The sequence below is a fragment of the Mustelus asterias genome, chromosome 11 (assembly GCF_964213995.1).
Source record: "Mustelus asterias chromosome 11, sMusAst1.hap1.1, whole genome shotgun sequence".
Classification (NCBI taxonomy): Eukaryota; Metazoa; Chordata; class Chondrichthyes; order Carcharhiniformes; family Triakidae; genus Mustelus; species Mustelus asterias.
This window is the reverse complement of record NC_135811.1, coordinates 5,468,298-5,490,672: the sequence shown is the minus strand read 5'-3', so window position 1 is coordinate 5,490,672 and position 22,375 is coordinate 5,468,298. Positions and strand designations below refer to the sequence as shown.

Here is a 22,375-nt window from a genome sequence, read left to right as displayed (position 1 = left end):
CAGCTTGGTATGGCTCCTGTTCTGCCCAAGACTGCAAGGAACCACAAAAGGTCGTGAATGTAGCCCAATCCATCATGCAAATCAGCCTCCCATCCATTGACTCTGTCTACACTTCCCGCTGCCTCAGCAAAGCAGCCAGCATAATTAAGGATCCCACGCACCCCAGACATTCTCTCTTTCACCTTCTTCCTTTGGGAAAAAGATACAAAAGTCTGAGGTCACATCCCAACCGACTCAAGAACAGCTTCTTCCCTGCTGCTGTCAGACTTTTGAATGGATTTACCTTGCATTAAGTTGATTTTTCTCTACACCTAGCTATGTCTGTAACACTACATTCTGCAGTCTCTCGTTTCCTTCTCTATGAACGGCATGTATTGTCTGTATAGTGTGCAAGAAACAATACTTTTCACTGTATATTAATACATGTGACCATAATAAATCAAATCAAATCAAATCAAATCAAGCGCTGACGGAGCTGTACCCCAGGATATTTTTTAGGTGCCAGTGGAGGTAGGTTGTTTTGGAGCAAAAATAAACATTGGATTTTCCCTCTCATTATATCAAGAAAGAAAATCTTACTTTTATACAGAGCCTTTCATAGCCTTAGGACCATCCTAAAGAGTTTCTTCGCCAATTAGGTACTTGTGAAGCATGGTTACTATTGTAATGTAGAAAATGCAGCAGTCCATTTGCGCACAGCCAGATTCCACAAACAGCAATATAATCATGACCAGAAAATGTATTTTCTGTAATTGATGTTAGTTAAGAGGTAAATATAAGCCCATATCATCAGGAAGAACTCCCCTGCTCTTTTCTAAAATAGTGACACATAGAACATATAGAACATAGAACATTACAGCGCAGTACAGGCCCTTCGGCCCTCGATGTTGCCCCGACCAGTGAAACCAATCTAAAGCCCATCTAACCTACACTATTCCAATATCATCCATATTTTGCTTAGTTGGAGCAAAACTAAACAACAAGGGACAGATGGTCTTGTGAGGGAAGGAATGGGGCTGTGTTAGGACAAACCAGGGAAAATGAATAACAACAAACAAAAAGTTTGGGGGGGGAGGTGTTCAAGATAGAGGGGAAAGTTGACCACATTTTGTCTCTTGGTTCCCATGACTTGCCCCCCAACACCTTATCTGTCTCTCCAAGTACTTAGGAACATAGGAACTAGGACCAGAAATAGGCAAATCCGCCATTCAATCAGATCATGGTTGATCTCTCCCTGGTCTCAAATCCAACCCCCCTCCCACCTGTTCCCCATATCTCCTTATCCCTTTTTAAAATTAGAGACATATCTATCTCCTTCTTGAAACTATTCAACGATTCAGACTCCACCGTGCGATGGGGCAGCGAGTTCCACAAATTCACCACCCTCTGTGAGAAATAGTTCCTCCTCATCTCAGTTTTAAATCTACAGCCTCTCAACCTATACCTGTGACCTCCTGCTGGGATTGCCCCATAAGAGGAAACATTTAGTTTACATTTACTTATAGAATCCCTACAGTGCAGAAGGAGGCCACTTGGCCTATCGAGTCTGCATCGACCACAATCGACACAGGAGAAGTCTAGCTGAGAAGGCAGACAGGGACTTAGCGTAACATCATATTGGAAAGACATCACTTCTGATAGTGCAGCATTGCCTCAGTACTGAACTTTAAAAGTCAACCTGGATTTTTTAGGTTAAGTTTCTGGAGGGATTTTAGATCTCTCGAAATTCTGACAGAGAGTGCTACTGAACCATGGCTAACACTAGAGTCATAGAGTTATACAGCGCAGAAAAGGCCTTTCAGTCCATCAAGTCTGCAACAACAACAACTATCACTAAGGTCCCATTTTCCAGCACTTGTCCCATATCCTTGAATGTTATGATGTTTCACGTGCAAATCCAGATACTTTTTAAAGGTTGTAAGCTTTCCAGCCTCCACTACTCTCCCAGACTGTGCATTCCAGATTCCCACCATCCTCTGAGTGCATTTTTGTTTCTTAAATCCCCACTGAATCTCCTGCCCCTTACCCTAAAACTATGCCCCCTTATGATTGACTCCTCAACCAAGGGGATCAGCTGCTCCCTACTCATGCTGTCCAATCCCCTTATAATCTGATACACCTCAATAATGTCACCCCTCAGACTCCTCTGCTCTAAAGAAAACAACCCAAGTCTATTCAGTCTCTCCTTATAGCTCAAATGCTCCATCCCAGGCAACATCCTGGTGAATCTTCTTTGCAACCTCTCAAGTGCAATCAGATCCTTCCTACAGTGAGGTGACCAGAACTGTACACAGTACTCCAGCTGTGGCCTAACCAATGTTCTGTACAATTCCAACATTACCTCCTTGCTATTACACTCTATGCCATGACTGATAAAAGCAAGTGTCCCACATGCCTTCTTAAATATCCTATTCACTTGCTCTGCCAAATCAGGGATCTGTGAATAAGTTCCCCCAAGATCAATCTGTTCCTCTGAACTTCCTAGTGTACTGCCATTCATTAAATACTCCTGTCTTGTTACTTCTTACAAAGTGCATCACCTCACACTTATCAGGGTTACTTGGTGATGTCATAGGAATTTGTGATGTCATAGGATTTGGTGATGTCATAGGATTTGCTGATGTTACAGAATATCTATATAAAATGGTTGTCTCTCCAAGCTTTCAGCCAACAATTGTGCTGCCAGAAACAGAAGTGATATGAGACATCATTAGATCTACATATGTATAAGATGAGTGGATTATTAGTTACTGCTGTTGAACCCGAGGAAAATAATAAAATGCATTAAAATAGCAATTTAGCGGTTGAGAGTTGACTGATCCTGGCAGAATACTGGTTAGAGAGAGAGAGGGTATTAGGGAGTCTTTGAGTGTATGTGCACAGACCTGATTATTCATGCCAGTTTTATGAGCTCTTTACTGTCTTGGCAGAGTCACAGTGACTGAGGAAGGGGGATGGGGAGATTCAAGCAACACGCCAAGTCCACAGAGATCAGTGAACCAAATTATAAGACAGCAAAATCAATATAATATGATTAGGTCAGCTTTCCAACCTCTCTGTACCGTCCCGCAGGCAAAGCTCTGAAACTAATTAACCATCTCCAGGATGGGATGTCCTCTGGCATTGTCGATACCTCAAGGTTAATTTGCTGCTTCCAGTAAAGCACGTTGCTATGTGAGAGTTTTTGTTAACGATTGTGGAATCAAGGTGAAAGATCAAGGTTCAGAGTTCAGGACACCGTCAAAAATGAGAAATCAAGGTTATTCACAATGTAAGTGATGTCAATCTTCAGTGTTTGAAAAAGGCTTGTGGAGGATGAGACCGAGGGAGGTAAGAAACTGCACATTCTTGAAATAGTGTGATGAGCGCTAATGTCAGCATTGTCAGGATATGGGGATGGAGAAGGATGGGTCTGTAGGATTGGGATTCTGCAGCTAAGGTAGAAAGACTTGTGTTTCTATAGCGCCTTTTACTACCTCAGAACATTTGATTTCATTTGATTTATTATTGTCACATGTAAAGTTTATTTATTAGTCATAAGTAAGGTTTACATTAACACTGCAATGAAGTTACTGTGAAATTCCCCTGGTCGCCGCACTCCGGCGCCTGTTCGGGTCAATGCACCTAACCAGCACGTCTTTCAGACTGTGGGAGGAAACCGGAGCATCCGGAGGAAGGCCATGCAGTCATAGAAATCATAGAAACCCTACAGTGCAGAAGGAGGCCATTCGGCCCATCGAGTCTGCACCGACCACAATCCCACCCAGGCCCTACCCCCACATATTTTACCCGCTAATGTACGCATCTCAGGACTCTAAGGGGCAATTTTTAACCTGGCCAATCAACCTAACCCGCACATCTTTGGACTGTGGGAGGAAACCGGAGCACCCGGAGGAAACCCATGCAGACACGAGGAGAATGTGCAAACTCCACACAGACAGTGACCCGATCCGGGAATCGAACCCGGGACCCTGGAGCTGTGAAGCAGCAGTGCTAACCACTGTGCTTCCGTGCCGCCCTCTGTAGTGGGATACAGTGAAACGTACTGTTTCTTGCGTGCCATACAGACAAAACAAACAGTACATTGGGGAGAAGGAAAGGAGAGGGTGCAGAATGTAGTGTTACAGTCATAGCTAGGGTATGACTGTAACACCAAATTTGGCAGGTCCATTCAAAAGCCTGATGGCAGCATGGAAGAAGCTGTACTTGAGCCGGTTGGTACATGACCTTACACTTATGTATCTTTATCCCAACAGAAGAAGGTGGAAGGGAGTATGTTCAGGGTGCTTGGGGTCCTTGATTATGCTGGCTGCTTTCCTGAGGCAGCGGGAAGTGTAGACGGAGTTGATGGATGGGATGCTGGTTTACATGATGGACTGTTTAAGTTTATTTATTAGTGTCACAAGTAGGCTTACATTAACACTGCAATGAAGTTACTGTGAAAAACCACTCGTCACCACACTCCGGCGCCTGTTCGGGTATACTGAGGGTGAATTTAACATGGCCAATGCACCTAACCAGCACGTCTTTCAGACTGTGGGAAGAAACTGGTGCACCCGGAGGAAGCTCACGCAGACACGGAGAGAACGTGCAGTCTCCACAAAGTGACTCAAGCCGAGAATCAAACCCGGGTCCCTGGCACCATGAGGCAGCAGTGCTAACTGCTGTGCCACTATGTCTCAATGCGTGTGTGCATGTATGTGCATGTTTATTTGTGTGTACTGTGGGCTGTGTGTATATGTGGGCTGTGTGTGTGTGCATGCATATGCATGTGTATGTATGTTTGTGCATGCATGTATGTTTATGTGTGCATGTGTGGATACACATATGTGTCTGTGTCTGTGTGTGTGTCAGTTTGAATATGTATGTGTTTATGACAAATGAAATGCTTTTGAAGTGTAGTCACTGCTAATGTCAGAAATGCGACAGCCAATTTGTGCGCAGCAAGCTCCCACAAACAGCAGTCAAATACATCTAGCCATCTGGTTGTTGGGCCGAGGGATAAATGTTGGCCAGGCCTCCAGCAAGAATGACTATGTTCTTCTTTAAAATATGTCCACTTGAGAGGGAAAACAACTGAATGATTACACCTCTGACAGTGCAGCACTCCCTCAGTGCGGCACTGGGAGTGTCAGCCTGGATTTTGTGCTCAGGTTTCCGGAGTGGGATTTGAACTCATAACCTCCTGATCCAGAGGTATGAGTCACATTGTTGAGATACAGCTGATCCTTGGAACAACAGAGGAAAATGTAGAGGAAAACTGACTCTAGTGGGGTCAAATTAAACAGAGAGGGACAGAAAGAAATAGTGATATGTTTGGACAGGACTATGGAGACTGGCAATGCTGGGAAGATTAGATGGTGTGGAGATGCCGGCGTTGGACTGGGGTAAGCACAGTAAGAAGTCTCACAACACCAGGTTAAAGTCCAAAAGGTTTATTTGGTAGCACAAGCCACAAGCTTTCAGAGCGCTGCCCCTTCATCAGGTGAGTGGGAGTTCACCTGATATTGTAAGACTTCTTACTGGGAAGATTAGATGCAGAGCTTTGCATGATTCTCTTTAATAGAACCGACTCCCTCATCTCTTCTAAATCCCTCTCCTTTCTCAAATCACTGCATCAACCAACAACAGTGATTTTGTTTATTGGCTAAGACCTCCTCGACTGAATATGGTTTGTCCCTTGTCTGCTTCACTATCCATCATGTGGAGATGCCGGCGTGGACTGGGGTGAACACAGTAAGAGGTTTAACAACACCAGGTTAAAGTCCAACCAGGTTAAAGTCCAACAGTCAGACAATACACATCTCTTTAACCTGTGCTTAATGCTCCATCCACCCACATTGTCTGTATCTTTAAGATCTGGCTGGCTTTAGGGATTCGCATTCTAATCAGTATTCTGTAACTTGATTTTTGTGTCTCTGTGCCCTGTTTGAGAGCACATTTCCACTCCATCTGACGAAGGAGCAGCGCTCCGAAAGCTAATGGTATTTGCTACCAAATAAACCTGTTGGACTTTAACCTGGTGTTGTTAAAACCCTTACTGTGTTCACTATACATCTACAGGACTGGCATCGCAATTGTTGATCCTCTCCCAGGGGAGTGTTAGAATAATTTGAGTCAGTCTCATTGTCACATGGTTGGAAAGTAAACCAAGATAAAAATCCAGGACAAGACTGCGTTGCAAATGCAAAGAATAATTCCTTCACCCCTCTCCCTGTCTGCAATACTCCCTACTGATATGTGCACACACAGACACACATACAGAGAAATACACACACGTGTACACAGACTTGTACAGACATAGATACATACACGCACATACAGACAATGCACACATACATATTCAAAGTGACACACACACACACATACAAACACATACGTGGATCCACACATGCACACATAAACATACATGCACACATAAACATACATGCATGCACAAACATACATACACATGCATATGCATGCACACACACACAGCCCACATATACATACAACCCACACACACAAAAGTATACACAAATAAACACACACACATCCCAACACAGATGCACATACAGTCATGCTTGTGCATGTGCGCACACACACACGCACATAAACGTGAACAGGGGTTTGGTCATTTAAAGTTTTATACAATGAAATTGAACAGGAAAGATTTTTGTTCATTAGATTCTGCATTACTCCTCTCTGGGGATTTCACTGTTGTTGAGAGTAACCTTGCAGACAGGAGGTTGTAACTGTCAAAATTAAACTTCCATCTGAAAAACTACACATTTGTGTGGGTCAGACCAAGTACGGACTTCGACATGTCAAATCTCTAGAATAATACGAGAAAGAAATGATTGCTGAGTTCAAAGTAGGCAAATTGGATTTCCAAAGCAATGGCTTTAAATGGATTTAGAAATATTTTTAACATATCTCAGAAAATCTTCTGTTCATTAAGATGAGGAAACATTACTGGTGATCGAAGCACATTCCAACATTTTACACTGACTGTCAATACTAACACGCCCAGGATAGATACAGCACGGGTTTAGATACAGAGTAAAGCTCCCTCCATACTGTCCCCATCAACCACTCCCAGGACAGGTACAGCATGAGTTTAGATACAGAGTTAAACTCCTTCTACATTGTCCCCCATCAAACACTCCCAGCACGGGGTTAGATACAGAGTAAAGCTCCCTCTACACTGTCCCCCATCAAACACTCCCAGGGCAGGTACAGCACAGGGTTAGATACAGAGTAAAGCTCCCTGCACACTGTCCCCATCAAACACTCCCAGGACAGGTACAGCACGGGGTTAGAAACAGAGTAAAGAAGTACAATTGAAAGTTTTGTTGATTCCTGTTATCGTGCTCGCCTCATCCTGGATCATGTATCCTTACTGAACTCAGTGGGAGTACTCATTGGTTAATTTACAGGTTGAACACTCAGTGCTCCTGAGTCCTGCTCGTTATACTATCCCTTGTTGGGGTCTGTACCCCTTCATTGAAACCCAAGAACTGATAAGTGGAGAAACAGCACAGGAGGAAGAAGAGGGGGGAGAATGTTTGTTTTCTCAGAAGTTAATAAAATTGAGTGTTTATTTGTCTGGGAAAAGGTCCTTTTTTAATATTCATTCACGGGACATGGGTATCACTGGCTGACCAGCATTTATTGCCCATCCCTAGTTGCCCTTGGAAGGTAATTGAGAGTCAACCACATTGCTGTGGGTCTAGAGTCACATGTAGGCCAGACCAGGTAAGGGTAGCAGATTTCCTTCCCTAAAGGGCATTAGTCGGATTTTTCCGACAATTGACAATGGTTTCGTGGTCATCTCCCGTAATGGAATTCGAACCTCAGCCCCAGAACATTAGCTGAGTTTCTGGATTAATAGTCGAGTGATAATACCACTAGGCCATCGTCTCCTCTGTCTACTCATTGTCTACAATGAGATATCAAATTGCCTCCAGGTGACACGGGTGGCACGGTGGTTAGCACTGCTGCCTCACAGCGCCAGGAATCCGGGTTCAATTCCCAACTTTGGTCACTGTCTGTGTGGAGTTTGCGCATTCTCCCCGTGTCTGCATGGGTTTCCTCTGGGTGCTCCAGTTTCCTCCCACAGTCCAAAGATGTGCAGGTTAGGTCAATTGGCCATGCTAAATTGCCCCTTAGTGTCAGGGGGACTAGCTAAGGTAAATGCATGGGGTTATGGGGATAGGCCCTGGATGGGATTGTGATTGGTGCAGTCTCGATGGGCCGAATGGCCTCCTTCTGCACTGTAGAATTCTATGATTCTCTGATTCTTCCTCTAGTTGTCAATGGAACAGTTTGTCTCAGAGGATACTACATCATTGGAACCATTAAACCAAGCCATGTACCTGTGGTTCAGTGAGTCACACTCTTGTCACTGAGTCAGAAGGTGGTAGGTTCGAGACCCAATGCAAAAACATGAGCACAGAATTTCGGCAGAAATTGCGCTAACCATTGGAGGTGTCGACATTCAGATGATATGTTAAACTGAGGCCCCGCCTGTCCTCTCAGTTGGATGTCAAAGATCCGGGAGAGCAGGGAAATTCTCGACAATGTCTTCATTGATATTTATCCCATGATCAACATCAGTCAGTATAACAGCAATCTGCTAGTTTGTCTGCACACAAACTGGTTGTGACCACACTTAAATAAAAAGGCAAAGAAAGGAGCTCGATTTCAATTCTGGCCTTGGATGACAGTCTGTGGGGAATTTGCATGTTCTCCCCATATCTGTGTGGGTTTCCTCTGGGTGCTCCAGTTTCCTCCCACACTCCAAAGACGTTCAGGTTAGGTGGCAATGCTAAATTGTCCCTTAGTGTCAGGTAATTAGCAGAGAAATACATGGGGATACGGGCTGGGTAGGATTGTTGTCAGTGCAGGCTCAATGGGCTGAATGGCCTCCTTCTGTACTTTAGGGATTCTATGAATTGGCTGAAAAGCATTTTGGGATGCTGTGAAGCTGTGAAAGGCTCTATGAAAAGAGAAGTCTTTTCAAACCTTTTTTTAATCGGCACTGTTATATGCTTTTCAGCCTGTCTGCTGATGCCGATTAACATGGAATAATTTATGTATGTGAATCCTCAGGAATCCTTAAGCAGGCACTGAGCTACAGAGAAGCTGCTGACCCACCCACTGATAACCCACAGCGTCAGAGAAATGGAAAAGTGTACTGCACAGTAGGAGGCCACTCAGCCCATTGTGTCTGTGCCAGCTCAAAGTGATTGATCCAGTCTGATCCCACTTTCCAGCTCTTGCTCTATAGCACCATAGCTTTATCGTCCTTACTGCTCTGCCCAAAGTCAGGCCCTTTGTTGATGGGTCACCCTCAGTTATTGATGTTGGTAGTTTCTGTCACTGGTGGTTTTGCCATTTCAGAGACAGGTTAAGAAGGCAGGTTCTCATCTCGCATGGAAATTGAACCTGCGCTGATGAGGTAAATCTGAACCACATGCTAGCCACCTAGTCAACTGAGCGAGCCACACATCCTATAGGTTATGGCATGTCAAGTACATTTCCAAATACATTTTAAATGCATTGAAGACTTTTGCCTCTAGCACTCTTTCTGACAGTGTTACAAACCGCTACTACTCTCTGCATGAAAGAAATCCTTCTTATCTCTCCTGTAATCCTTATTCCAATCACTTTAAATCTCTGCCCTGTCTGTTGACCTCTCTACTAAGAGAAATAGGTCCATAGAATCCTGACAGTGCAGAAAGAGACTATTCGGCCCATCAACTCTGTGCTGAGTCTCTGACAGAACACACCACTCAGTCTCTCCCCTCTGCCCTATGCCTATAACTCAGTGCATTTACCATGGCTAATCCGCCTAACTGTCACATCTTGGGACAGTAAGGGGCAATTTAGCATGGCCAATCCACCTAACCCTCCACATCTTTGGAGCGTGGGTGAAAACCCACACAGACATGGGGAAAATGTGCAAACTCCACACAAACAGTCACCCAAGGCTGGAATCAAAATCGGGTCCCTGGAGTTTTGAGGCAACCATGCTAACCACTGTGCCACCATGCTGCCCCATTCATTCTATCAGGGCCCCTCATGATTCTTTCCCCATTCGATTAAATCTCCCCTCAGCCTCCTCTGTTCCAAGAAAAAGAGCCCCAGCCTTTTGCTCATAACTAAAATTCTCCATTCCTGACAACAACTTCTTAAATCTCCTCTGCATTCTCTATAGCATGATCACATACTTCCTGTAATGTATTGACCAGAACTATATGCAGTGTTCTAGCTGTGGTCTAATTAGTGTTTTATGCAGTTCTAGCATAACCTTCCTGCTCTTATACTGCATACCCTGACTAATAAAGGAAAGTTTCCCTTCTGCTTTCTTATCCAGCAGCCTCGAGGGATCTGTGGACATGCAATCCAACGTCCCTCGGTTCCTCCACACTTCTCAGAATCCTATCATTTATTGTGTATTCCTTAGCTTTGTTTGTCCAACCCAAATGCATATCTTACATTTCTCTGGATTGAATTCCATTAGCCATTTTTCTGCCCCACCCCCCCACTCCCCGACCAGTACATCAATATCTTCCTGCAATCCGTAGTTTTCTTTTTCTCAGCCACACCACCAATTTTCATAGCATCTGTAAGCATTTTCATTATGCCTCCATAGTCCTATCTGATTGGGTTTAAGAGCCATGTTCCATTTCCCAGAGTCTTTCTTTCTCCTGACAGTCACTGTATTTACACTTGTGACACTCTGTCCTTGCTACAGTCATCTCTTGTTATCTTGTAATGTTATTGAATGATACAAAAATCAATGCTCAGAGAGTGATGCTCACAGAGCTTTTCAGTGTAGTACTTACAAGGTGCGAAGCTTTGGCATGTGGTTGAAGCTGGAGACAGGGATACTGCTGATATTGTTGTTATTCAGGGTCCTGGTGATACAAAAACAATTAATTAACCTTCCTTCTTTTATTTTATACAATAATTTCACTTCTCTTGTGAAAGGAAAAAAGATATTGCATTTCTACGGCATCTTTCATAATTACGGGACATTCCCAAACACTTCATAGTTAATGAGGTACGCTTCACTCTAACCAATAGTGATGGCCCATGTGCTTTTACATTTTACACTGGAGTGATGGTCCCCATAAAATCTAAGTTTCTCTGAAAGAGTTTTGATAATGCATCTTGTTTTCACTAACTGATCTTGTGACCAAGTTGCCTGGGAGATAAACAACGTCAAAAGGGGTCAACAAGAAGGTTATTATCGGGGGCGGGGGTAGATTTTCTGGCGGTGGTTCTGTTGCAAGGAGGTTTAGTTCTTTAATTTAGAACAAGCTGGGGGCAGAGAACATCTTTTTCAAGTAGGGCTTGGTTGAAATTCTGTATGCGTGGCTCAAAGGTTATTTTTTTTAAAACTGGTTAACTGAAGGATTATTCTACCAGTGAATTGATCTTCTCAGATAGCCACTCTGTGAAGAGAGAAAAGACGGTTGGATGCAAAATTCCAGAAATAAAGAATATTAGAAGCAGGAGAGTTCTGATCCAGGGTGGCATTAAGACCAGCTGATCAACACCATCTCCTGATAAGGTCTGTTCTTCCTGGGTTTGCACGGAAAGATGATATTTGGGAGAGGAGTTTAGATGTGGCTTTTAACATCGCACGGGAGAGGCCGAGGGTCTGAACTCTCCTCTTGCACGAATCAAATGGGTGATCCTCACATTTCACAGGATGGGTCCAAAGGAAACCTGAGAGAAGGAATCAACAACTAAACCACTAAATGTACAGAAGGCTGAAAAAGACTTACAGAACCTCCAGGCTCCTCAGGGCTCGGAACGCTCCTTCCTCAATGCAAGTAATTTGGTTTTTATCCAGCTGCCTGTTAGGAGAGTAGGAATATTGAAGCAATGAGGCCATAAATATTAGGCGACAGGACACTTACCTACATATGGGGAAGGATCTTCCAGCCATGCTCGTCCAAAACTGAAAAATCCCTCCCGAGCTCAATGGACCTTTGTATGGTCTGCCCCCCCCCCCCCCCCCCCCCACCCCCCGGCCCACTACAATTCCCGTGGTGGGCAGGATGGGAAAACTCCCCCATGATCTTTGCTAGACTCTAATCTACAGGGTTTGAACAGATCTATGAAGATTTCTCTCTATCACTGATGTTCTACCCTGTGAAAACCCCTTCAAATGGGCTCTGCTTTTTAAAACATTTATACCATCAATGTTTTGGAATTCTCCTTGATCAGCTGACATAGAGAGTGAGGGCAGATAAACTAGAGGGAGAGAGGGACATAAAATGAGAGACAGAGGCTCGGAACGCTCCTTCCTCAATGCAAGTAATTTGGTTTTTATCCAGCTGCCTGTTAGGGGAGTAGGAATATTGAAGCAATGAGGCCATAAATATTAGGCGACAGGACACTTACAGTAAAGGGAGAAAAAAGGTAGAAAAAAGACTTCTGGTTTAAACTGTATTTATTTTACACCCCCACCCCGTCAAGCCAGATCTTCCAGCTGTGGAGGTGGCTCGCTGGCTGCAGGCTGTGGAGGCGAGCTGCTTCAGTACCCCAGCTGTGAAAAGAGGCTGCGTTTGCCGCCAAGACCGTTCATGCACAATTGTCTGCGCGGCCACCATCTTAATAGGGGACAACGTGCAGCAGGGCACATGCATGGTCATCGCTGGTCTTGGCAATGCAAATACTACATCAAGTTAACATTTTTAAACATGTCCTCCATCCATAGCCCCCCAAACCTCAAAGGCAGGGCTGGCTAAGAAAATAGATGAGGGCAGTTAAGTAGACATTGTCTACATGGACTTTAGCAAGGCCTTCGACAAGGAACCGCATGGTAGACTGGTCAGTAAGCTTAGATCACATGGGATCCAGGGAGAACAAGCCAATTGAGTACAAAACTGGCTTGCTGGTAGGACAGTAAGAAGTCTCACAATACCAGGTTAAAGTCCAACAGGTTTATTTGGTAGCACAAGCTTTCGGAGTGTCGCTCCTTCTTCAGGTGAGGACTTTGTTGGACTTTAACCTGGTGTTGTGAGACTTCTTACTGTGCTTACCCCAGTCTAATGCCAACATCTCCACATCATTGCTGGTAGGAGAGAGAGGGTGGTGGTAGAGGATTGTTTTTCGAGGCTGGAGGCCTGTTGTTTGTCATTTATATAAACAATTTGGATGAGAATATAGGAGGCGTGGTTATTGAGTTTATGAATGACACCAAAATTGGTGGTGTAGTGGACAGTGAAGCAGGTTATTTAAGACTACAATGGGATCTTGATCAGTTGTACCAGTGAGAAGAGGGATGGCAAATGGAGTTTAATTCAGATAAATGCAAGGTGTTGCATTTTGGTAAGGCAAACCAGGGCAGGACTAATGCAGTTAATGGTAAAGCCCTGGGGAGTGTTGTCAAACAGAGAGGCCGAGGGGTGCAGGTACATAGTTCCTTGAAAGTGGCATCATAGGTAGATAGGCTGGTGAAGAAGGTATTTGGCACACTTGCCTTCAACAGTCAAAGCACTGAGTACAGGAGTTGGGATTTTATGTTACAACTGTACAAGACATTGGTAAGGCCACATTTGGAGTACTACATACAATTCTGGTCGCCATGCTATAGGAAGGATGTTATTAAACTGGAAAGGGTGCAAAAGTCTTACAAGGGATTCTGAGCAACAGAGGAGCCAACGGGAAGTTGGGGAAAATACAGTAGCCAACGAGAGCAAGTTTTGTAGATAGGATAACTGGGGCACAGTAAAGGGAGAAAAAAGACTTCTGGTTTAAACTGTATTTATTTTAATGCATGAGGCTTAACATGTAAGGTGGACAAGCTCAGAGCGTGGATTGGCTCTGGGGCTGAGATATTATCGCCATAACAGAAACATGGCTGAGAGAAGGGCAAGACTCGCAGCTCAATGTTCCAGGATACAGATGCTACAGATGTGACAGAGGTACAGGTAAGCGAGGAGGGGGAGTTGCCATTTTGATAAAAACATGGCATAAGTTCACATCAATGGGTCTTTTTCTGATTAGCAGCCAATGACTAGTGGGTTACAACTGTTCACATTATATATCAATGATTTGGAAGAGGGAATTGAATGTATTATCTCCAAATTTGCAGATGATACAAAGTTGGGTGGGAGAATGAACTGTGAAGGGGATGCAGAGATGCTTCAGCATGATTTGCACAGGCTGAGTGTGTGGGCATCTGCTTGGCAGATGCAATATAATGTGGATAAATGTGAGATTATCCACTTTGGTAGCAATAATAGGAAGAGAGATTTTTATTTGAATGGGTGTAAATTGAGAGAGGTGGATATTCAACAAGACCCTGGAGTCCTCGTGCATCAGTCACTGAAAGTAAATGCGTAGATACAGCAGACAGTAAAGAAGGCAAATGTTATGTTAGCCTTCATAGCGAGAGGATTTGATTATAGGGATAGGGATGTTTTGCTGCAATTGTATAGGGCATTAGTGAGGCCACACCTGGAGTATTGTGTACAGTTTTGGTCTCCTTATCTGAGGAAGGATGTGCTTGCTACAAAAGGAGTACAGTGAAGGTTTACCAGGTTGATTTCTGGGATGGCAGGTCTGTCAAATGAGGAGAGACTAAGTCGGTTAGGATTATATTCACAGGAGTTTTAGAAGGGTGAGAGGGGATCTCATAGAAACTTATAAAATTCTAACAGGGTTAGACAGGGAAGATCCAGAAAGAATGTTCCCAATGGTGGAGGAGTCCAGGACTAGGGGTCATAGTTTGAGGATAAGGACTTTTAGAACTGAGGTGAAGAGAAATTTCTTCACCCAGAGGGTGGTAAATGTGTGGAATTCACTACCACAGAAAGTAGTTGAGGCCAAAATGTAGTCTAATTTCAAGAAGCAATTAAATATAGCTCGTGGGACTAAAGGGATCAAAGGATTATGGGAGGAAGGGGGGATCAGGATATTAAATTCAATGATCAGCCATGATCAAAATGAATGGCGGAGCAGGCTCAAAGGGCCAAATGGCCTACTCCTAAGAACAAAGAAGAAGGAAAATTACAGCACAGGAACAGGCCCTTCGGCCCTCCAAGTCTGCACCGACCATGCTGCCCAACTGAACTAAAACCCCCTACATTTCCAGGGACCATATCCCTCCATTACCATCCTATTTATGTACTTGTCAAGACGCCCCTTAAAAATCACTATCGTATCTGCTTCCACTACCTCCCCCGGCAGCAAGTTCCAGGAACCCACCACCCTCTGTGTAAAACACTTGCCTTGTGCATCTCCTTTAAACTTTGTCCCTCGCGCCTTAAACCTCTGCCCCCTAGTAATTGACTCTTCCACCCTGGGAAAAAGCTTCTGACTATCCACTCTATCATGCCCCTCATAATCTTATAGACTTCTTTCAGGTCGCCCCTCAACCTCTGTTGTTTCAGTGAGAACAAACCAAGTTTCTCCAACCTCTCCTCACAGCTAATGCCCTCCATACTAGGCAACATCCTGGTAAATCTTTTCTGTATCCTCTCCAAAGCCTCCACTTCCTTCTGGTAGTGTGGCGACCAGAATTGAACACTATATTCCAAGTATGGCTTAAGTAAGGTTCTATAAAGCTGCAACATGACTTGCCAATTTTTAAATTCAATGCCCCAGCCGATGAAGGCAAGCATGCCGTATGCCTTCTTGACTACCTTCTCCACCTGCGTTGCTACTTTCAGTGACCTGTGAACCTGTACACCCAGATTCCTCTGCCTATCAATACTCTTAAGACTTCTGCCATTTACTGTATAATTCCTATCTGTATTAGACCTTCCAAAATGCATTTCCTCACATTTGGCCGGATTAAACACCATCTGCCATTTCTCCGCCCAAGTCTCTAACCAACCTATATCCTGCTGTATCCTCTGATGCTCCTCATTGCAATCCGCAAATCCACCAACTTTTGTGTCATCCGCAAACTTACTAATCAAACCATTTACATTTTCCTCCAAATCATTTATATATATTACAAACAGCAAAGGTCCCAGCAATGATCCCTGAGGAACGCCACTTGTCACAGCCCTCCATTCAGAAACGCACCCTTCCACTGCTACCCTCTGTCTTCTATGACCGAGCCAGTTCTGTATCCACCTTGTAGTTCACCTCTGATCCCAGGCGACTTCACCTTCTGTACCAGTCTGCCATGAGGGACCTTGTCAAAGACCTTACTGAAGTCCATGTAGACAACATCCACTGCCCTACCCTCATCAATCATCTTCATCACTTCCTCGAAAAACTTGATCAAGTTAGTGAGACACGACCTCCCCTTCACAAAACCATGTTGCCTCTCGCTAATAGGTCCACCTAGTTCCAAGTGGGAGTAAATCCTGTTTCGAAGAATCCTCTCCAATAATTTCCCTACCACCATCGGCCTGTAATTACCTGGATTATTCTTGCTACCCTTCTTAAGCAAAGGAACAACATTGGCTACTCTCCAATCCTCTGGGACCTCCCCTGTAAGAAGTCTCACAACACCAGGTTAAAGTCCAACAGGTTTATTTGGTAGCAAATACCATAAGCTTTCGGAGCGCTGCTCCTTCGTCAGATGGAGTGGAAATGTGCTCTCAAACAGTGCACAGAGACACAAAATCAAGTTACAGAATACTGATTAGAATGCGAATCTCTACAACCAGCCAGGTCTTAAAGGTACAGACAATGTGGGTGGAGGGAGCATTAAACACAGGTTAAAGAGATGTGTATTGTCTCCAGACAGAACAGCTAGTGAGATTCTGCAAGTCCAGGGGGCAAGCTGCGGGGGTTACTGATAATGTGACGTAAATCCAACATCCCGGTTTAGGCTGTCCTCATGTGTGCGGAACTTGGCTATCAGTTTCTGCTCAGCGACTGCGCTGTCGTGTGTCGTGAAGGCCGCCTTGGAGAACGCTTACCAGAGGATCCAAGGCTGAATGCCCGTGACTGCTGAAGTGCTCCCCCACAGGAAGAGAACAGTCTTGCCTGGTGATTGTCGAGCGGTGTTCATTCATCCGTTGTCGTAGCGTCTGCATGGTTTCCCCAATGTACCATGCCTCGGGACATCCTTTCCTGCAGCATATCAGGTAGACAATGTTGGCCGAGTTGCAAGAGTAGGTACCGTGTACCTGGTAGATGGTGTTCTCACGTGAGATGATGGCATCCGTGTCGATGATCTGGCACGTCTTGCAGAGGTTGCTGTGGCAGGGTTGTGTGGTGTGGTGGTCACTGTTCTCCTGAAGGCTGGGTAGTTTGCTGCGGACAATGGTCTGTTTGAGGTTGCGTGGTTGTTTGAAGGCAAGAAGTGGGGGTGTGGGGATGGCCTTGGCGAGATGTTCGTCTTTATCAATGACATGTTGAAGGCTCCGGAGGAGACGCCGTAGCTTCTCCGCTCCGGGGAAGTACTGGACGACGAAGGGTACTTTGTCCACCGTGTCCTGTGTTTGTCTTCTGAGGAGGTCGGTGCGGTTTTTCGCTGTGGCGCGTCGGAACTGTTGATCGATGAGTCGAGCGCCATATCCTGTTCTTATGAGGGCATCTTTCAGCGTCTGGAGGTGTCTGTTGCAATCCTCCTCGTCCGAGCAGATCCTGTGCATTCGGAGGGCTTGTCCGTAGGGGATGGCTTCTTTAACGTGTTTAGGGTGGAAGCTGGAGAAGTGGAGCATCATGAGGTTATCCGTGGGCTTGCGGTACAGTGAGGTGCTGAGGTGACCGTCCTTAATGGAGATGCGTGTGTCCACAAATGCAACCGATTCCGAAGAGTAGTCCATGGTGAGTCTGATGGTGGGATGGAACTTGTTGATGTCATCATATAGTTGTTTCAGTGATTGCTCACCATGACTCCAAAGAAAGAAAATGTCATCGATGTATCTAGTGTATAGCATCGGTTGAAGGTCCTGTGCGGTGAAGAAGTCTTGTTCGAACCTGTGCATGAAGATGTTGGCATATTGAGATGCGAATTTGGTCCCCATGGCTGTTCCGTGTGTCTGGATGAAGAACTGGTTGTTGAAGGTGAAGACATTATGGTCCAGGATGAAGTGGATTAGTTGTAAAGTTGCATCTGGAAACTGGCAGTTGTCGGTGTTAAGGCCGTTGCAGCAATGCCATCATCGTGGGGGATGCTGGTGTAGAGTGCCGAGACATCCATTGTGACGAGGAGTGCTCCTGGTTCAACTGCTCCATGTGTGTTGAGTTTCTGTAGGAAGTCCGTAGTGTCGCGACAAAAGCTGGGGGTTCTTTGTACAATGGGTTTCAAGATGCCCTCGACATAGCCGGAGAGGCTCTCGCAGAGGGTTCCATTGCCTGAAACGATGGGACGGCCGGGTGTGTTTGCCTTATGTATCTTTGGGAGGCAGTAGAGATCTCCAACGCGTGGAGTATGTGGGATGAGAGCATGGAGGGTGTTTTGAAGGTCCGGATCAAAGGTTTTGATCAGAGTGTTGAGTTGACGGGTGTGTTCTTTGGTCGGATCTGTGGGTAACTATCTGTAGTGTTCCTCGTTGTTCAGTTGTCGGTACACTTCTTTGCAGTAATCCGTTCTGTTCAGTATGACGATGGCCCCTCCTTTGCCTGCTGGTTTGATGACAATGTTGCGGTTGGTCTTGAGAGCGTGGATGGCGTTGCGTTGTGCTTGGGTGATGTTCAGTGCTGTCTTGTGAGTGCGGCTGATGAATTTGGTGTTGATGCACCTCCTGATGGCTTGGGCATACATGTCAAGTCGAGGGCAGCGGCCTTCCAGAGGAGTCCAATTCGACTCTTTCCTCTTCGGTTGCACTGTGGATCTCTCTGTCTGCTGTTCCGGTTCATTGGCTGTCTCATTGTGTTCACTGTTGGCCTCTTGGGGTTTGTGGAAGAACTCCCGCAGCCTCATTCGCCTGATGAATTCCTCTGTGTCCGCTGCGAGACTGATGGGGTCTATTTTGGTAGTGGGGCAAAAGTTGAGCCCTCGGCTGAGAACTTCGATTTCATCTGGCTGAAGTGTGTAGTCCGATAAGTTGACAATGGACTTTCCTGCAGTTTTCTACTGTGGTACCGGGGGAGGCTTGGTTGCTGCTGGTGGTGATGCCGAGTTTCTCAAGTTTCCTGTTCTTGGTGTGCATGTAGATGGTGTAGTTCCTTTGTCTCGTCTGCTTGGCAGAGTTTCGCAGCTGGTCTGCATCCTGAGCGCAAGTTGAGAATATGGATTCGATCTTGGTTTCCAGGCTGTGGCGTTTGCTGTAGAGCTGGTGTATGAGGTGTTTGAGGAGGATGAGAGAGGTGCGACGGCAAAGTCTCTCAGCGTAGTCTGTGTTATAGGTTGACCTGAGTGGGTTCGTGATCCATAGTCCTTTCGGTATCTTGTCTGCTTTCTTGCATGTTTGTAGAAACTTGATGTCTGTGTCGATATGCGCAAACTTCTTGGAGATCCTCTCCACTTGGAGCCGGCAGTTTGCGGTGTCGATGGTAGCCATGATGTGGAGATGCCGGCCTTGGACTGGGGTAAGCACAGTAAGAAGTCTCACAACACCAGGTTAAAGTCCAACAGGTTTATTTGGTAGCAAATACCATAAGCTTTCGGAGCACTGCTCCTTCGTCAGGTGGAGTGGAAATGTGCTCTCAAACAGTGCACAGAGACACAAAATCAAGTTACAGAATACTAATTAGAATGCGAATCCCTACAACCAGCCAGGTCTTAAAGGTACAGACAATGTGGGTGGAGGGAGCATTAAACACAGGTTAAAGAGATGTGTATTGTCTCCAGACAGAACAGCTAGTGAGAATCTGCAAGTCCAGGGGGCAACTGTTGTTCTGTCTGGAGACAATACACATTTCTTTAGCCTGTGTTTAATGCTCCCTCCACCCACATTGTCTGTACCTTTAAGACCTGGCTGGTTGTAGGGATTCGCATTCTAATTAGTATTCTGTAACTTGATTTTGTGTCTCTGTGCACTGTTTGAGAGCACATTTCCACTCCATCTGACGAAGGAGCAGCGCTCCGAAAGCTTATGTTATTTGCTACCAAATAAACCTGTTGGACTTTAACCTGGTGTTGTGAGACTTCTTAATGTGTTCACCCCAGTCCAACGCCGGCATCTCCACATCATGACCTCCCCTGTAGCCAGTGAGGATACAAAGATTTCTCTCAAAGCCCTAGCAATTTCCTCCCTTGCCTCTCTCAGTATCCTGGGGTATATCCCATCAGGCCCTGGGGACTTTTCTATCTTAATGTTTCTCAAGAACCCTAAAACCTCCTCCTTTTTGACCTCAACATGATTCAAACTATCTACACACCCTTCCCGAGACTCCATCATCCACCAAGTCCTTCTCTTTGGTGAATACTGACGCAAAGTACTCATTTAATACCTCGCCCATTTCCTCTGGCTCCACGCATAGATTCCCTCCCCTGTCCTTGAGTGTGCCAACCCTCTCCCTGGCTACTCTCTTGCTCTTTATAATATGTATAAAAAGCCTTGGGAATTTCCTTAATCCTGCTGGCCTATGATTTTTCGTGATTTTAGCCCTCCTTACTCCTTGCTTAAGTTTCTTTCTACTTTCCTTGTATTCCACACTTGCTTCATGTGTTTCCAGCCTCCTAGCTTTGACAAATGCTTCCTTTTTCTCTTTGACTAGGCTCACAAAATCTCTTGTTATCCAAGGTTCTCAAAACTTGCCACACTTATCCTTCATCCTTACAGGAATGTGCTGGTCCTGAATCCCTATCAACTTATACTTGAAAGCCTCCCACATGCCAGATGTTGATTTGCCCTCAAACATCTGCCCCCAATCTACATTCTTCAGTTCCTGCCTAATATTGTTGTAATTACTCCTGCTTCTAATTTCTATGCTTCTATGTAACAGTCGTTAGAGATGATATTCTTGGGGGTTCATCAAATGAGACCATATGGATAGAACTTAGAAACAAGAAAGGGATGGTCACTTGGATGGGACTGTGTTACAGACCCCCCAGTAGCCAGCAGCAACTAGAGGAGCAGATGTGTAAAGGGATTGCAGATAGTTGCAAGAATAATAGGGGAGTATTAGTGGGAGATTTTAATTTCCCTGGTATTGATTGGGCCACCCAGAGTGCAAAGGGCCTGGATGGGGTAGAATTTGTTAAATGTGTCAAAGAAAGTTTCCTAAATCAATCATATAGAGAGCCCTACCCTGGAGGATGCATCACTGGAGCTCCTTTTAGGAATCGAGGTATGGCAAGTGACTGAAGTGCCAGTCAGGCAGTACTTTGGATCCAGTGACCATAACGCTCTTAATTTTAAAATAGTTATGAAAAAGATAGGACGGGTCCACAGGTTAAGGTCCTAAACTGGAGCAAGGTCAATTTTGGGGACATTTGGCAGGATCTAGCAAAGGTCAATTGGGTGACTCTATTTGAAGGGAAAGGAACGACTGACAAATGAGAGGCTTTTAAAAGTGTGATATCAAGAGTCCAGGGCAGTATATTCCTGTTCGGATGAAGGGAAAGGCTGGCAAGTTTAGGAATCCCTGGCTGATGAGGGATATTGAGGCTCTGGTCAGGATAAAGAAGGAAGCATACATTGGGTTTAGGCAATCGGGGACAAGTGAATCCCTCAATGACCATAAAAGAGTAAGAGTAAGCTCAATAGGGAAATCGGGAGGGCAAAAAGAGGGTATGAGATGGATCTGGCAGGTAAGGTTAAAGAAAATTCCAAGAGGTTCTATAGCTCTATTAAGAGTATAAGGGTGGCTAGCGAGAGAATAGGTCCCCTTAAAGATCAGCATGGCTGTCTGTGCGTGGAACCACAGGAGATGGGTGAGATTTTAAATGAAAATATTTCTTCTCAGTGTTTACTGCGGAGAAAATAATGGGTGCTAAAGAAATAAGCGAAACAAGTGGGCAATATACATATTACTAGGGAGGAGGTACTTGCAGCCATAAATCGCATTAAAATGGATAAATCCCCTGAGCCTAATCATGTGTAGCCTCGGATCTTGTGAGAGGCTCGGGAAGAAATTGCAGAGGCTCTTGCAGAGATATTTGCTTCATCTCTTTCCACTGGCGAAGTTTCAGAAGACTGGAGGGTGGCTAATGTTGTTCTGATGTTTAAGAAGGGTAGCAAAGACAAACCAGGGAATGACAGGTTGGTGAGCCTGACATCAGTGGTGGGTAAGTTACTGGAGGGGATTCTGTGGGACAGGATCTACCAACATTTGGATAGTCAACTTCTGATTAAGGATAGTCAGCACAGCTTTGTGTGTGGGAAGTCACGTATGACAAATCTTTTAGAGTTTTTCAAAGTGCTAACCAAGAGGACGGATGAGGGTAGGGGAGTAGATGTTGTTTATATGGACTTTAGCAAGGTCTTTGACAAGGTCCCGCATGGCAGGCTAGTCTGGAAGGTTAGATCGCATGGGACGCAGGGAGAACTCGCAAATTGGTTTCAAAATTGGC

The 22,375-nt window shown here is 45.1% G+C and overlaps 1 protein-coding gene across 1 annotated transcript in view; it reads right to left on the bottom strand.

Annotated features, from left to right (window-relative positions):
• The window catches only part of slit1a (slit homolog 1a (Drosophila)), a 329,132-nt gene that overhangs the window by 156,496 nt on the left and 150,261 nt on the right, over positions 1-22,375 (bottom strand). The window contains exons 6-7 of the mRNA XM_078223079.1: positions 11,781-11,852; positions 10,833-10,904 (exon numbers count right to left, since the gene is read on the bottom strand). Coding sequence (XP_078079205.1) covers positions 10,833-10,904; positions 11,781-11,852 — 144 coding nt within the window. The remainder of the gene's footprint in view (positions 1-10,832; positions 10,905-11,780; positions 11,853-22,375) is intronic.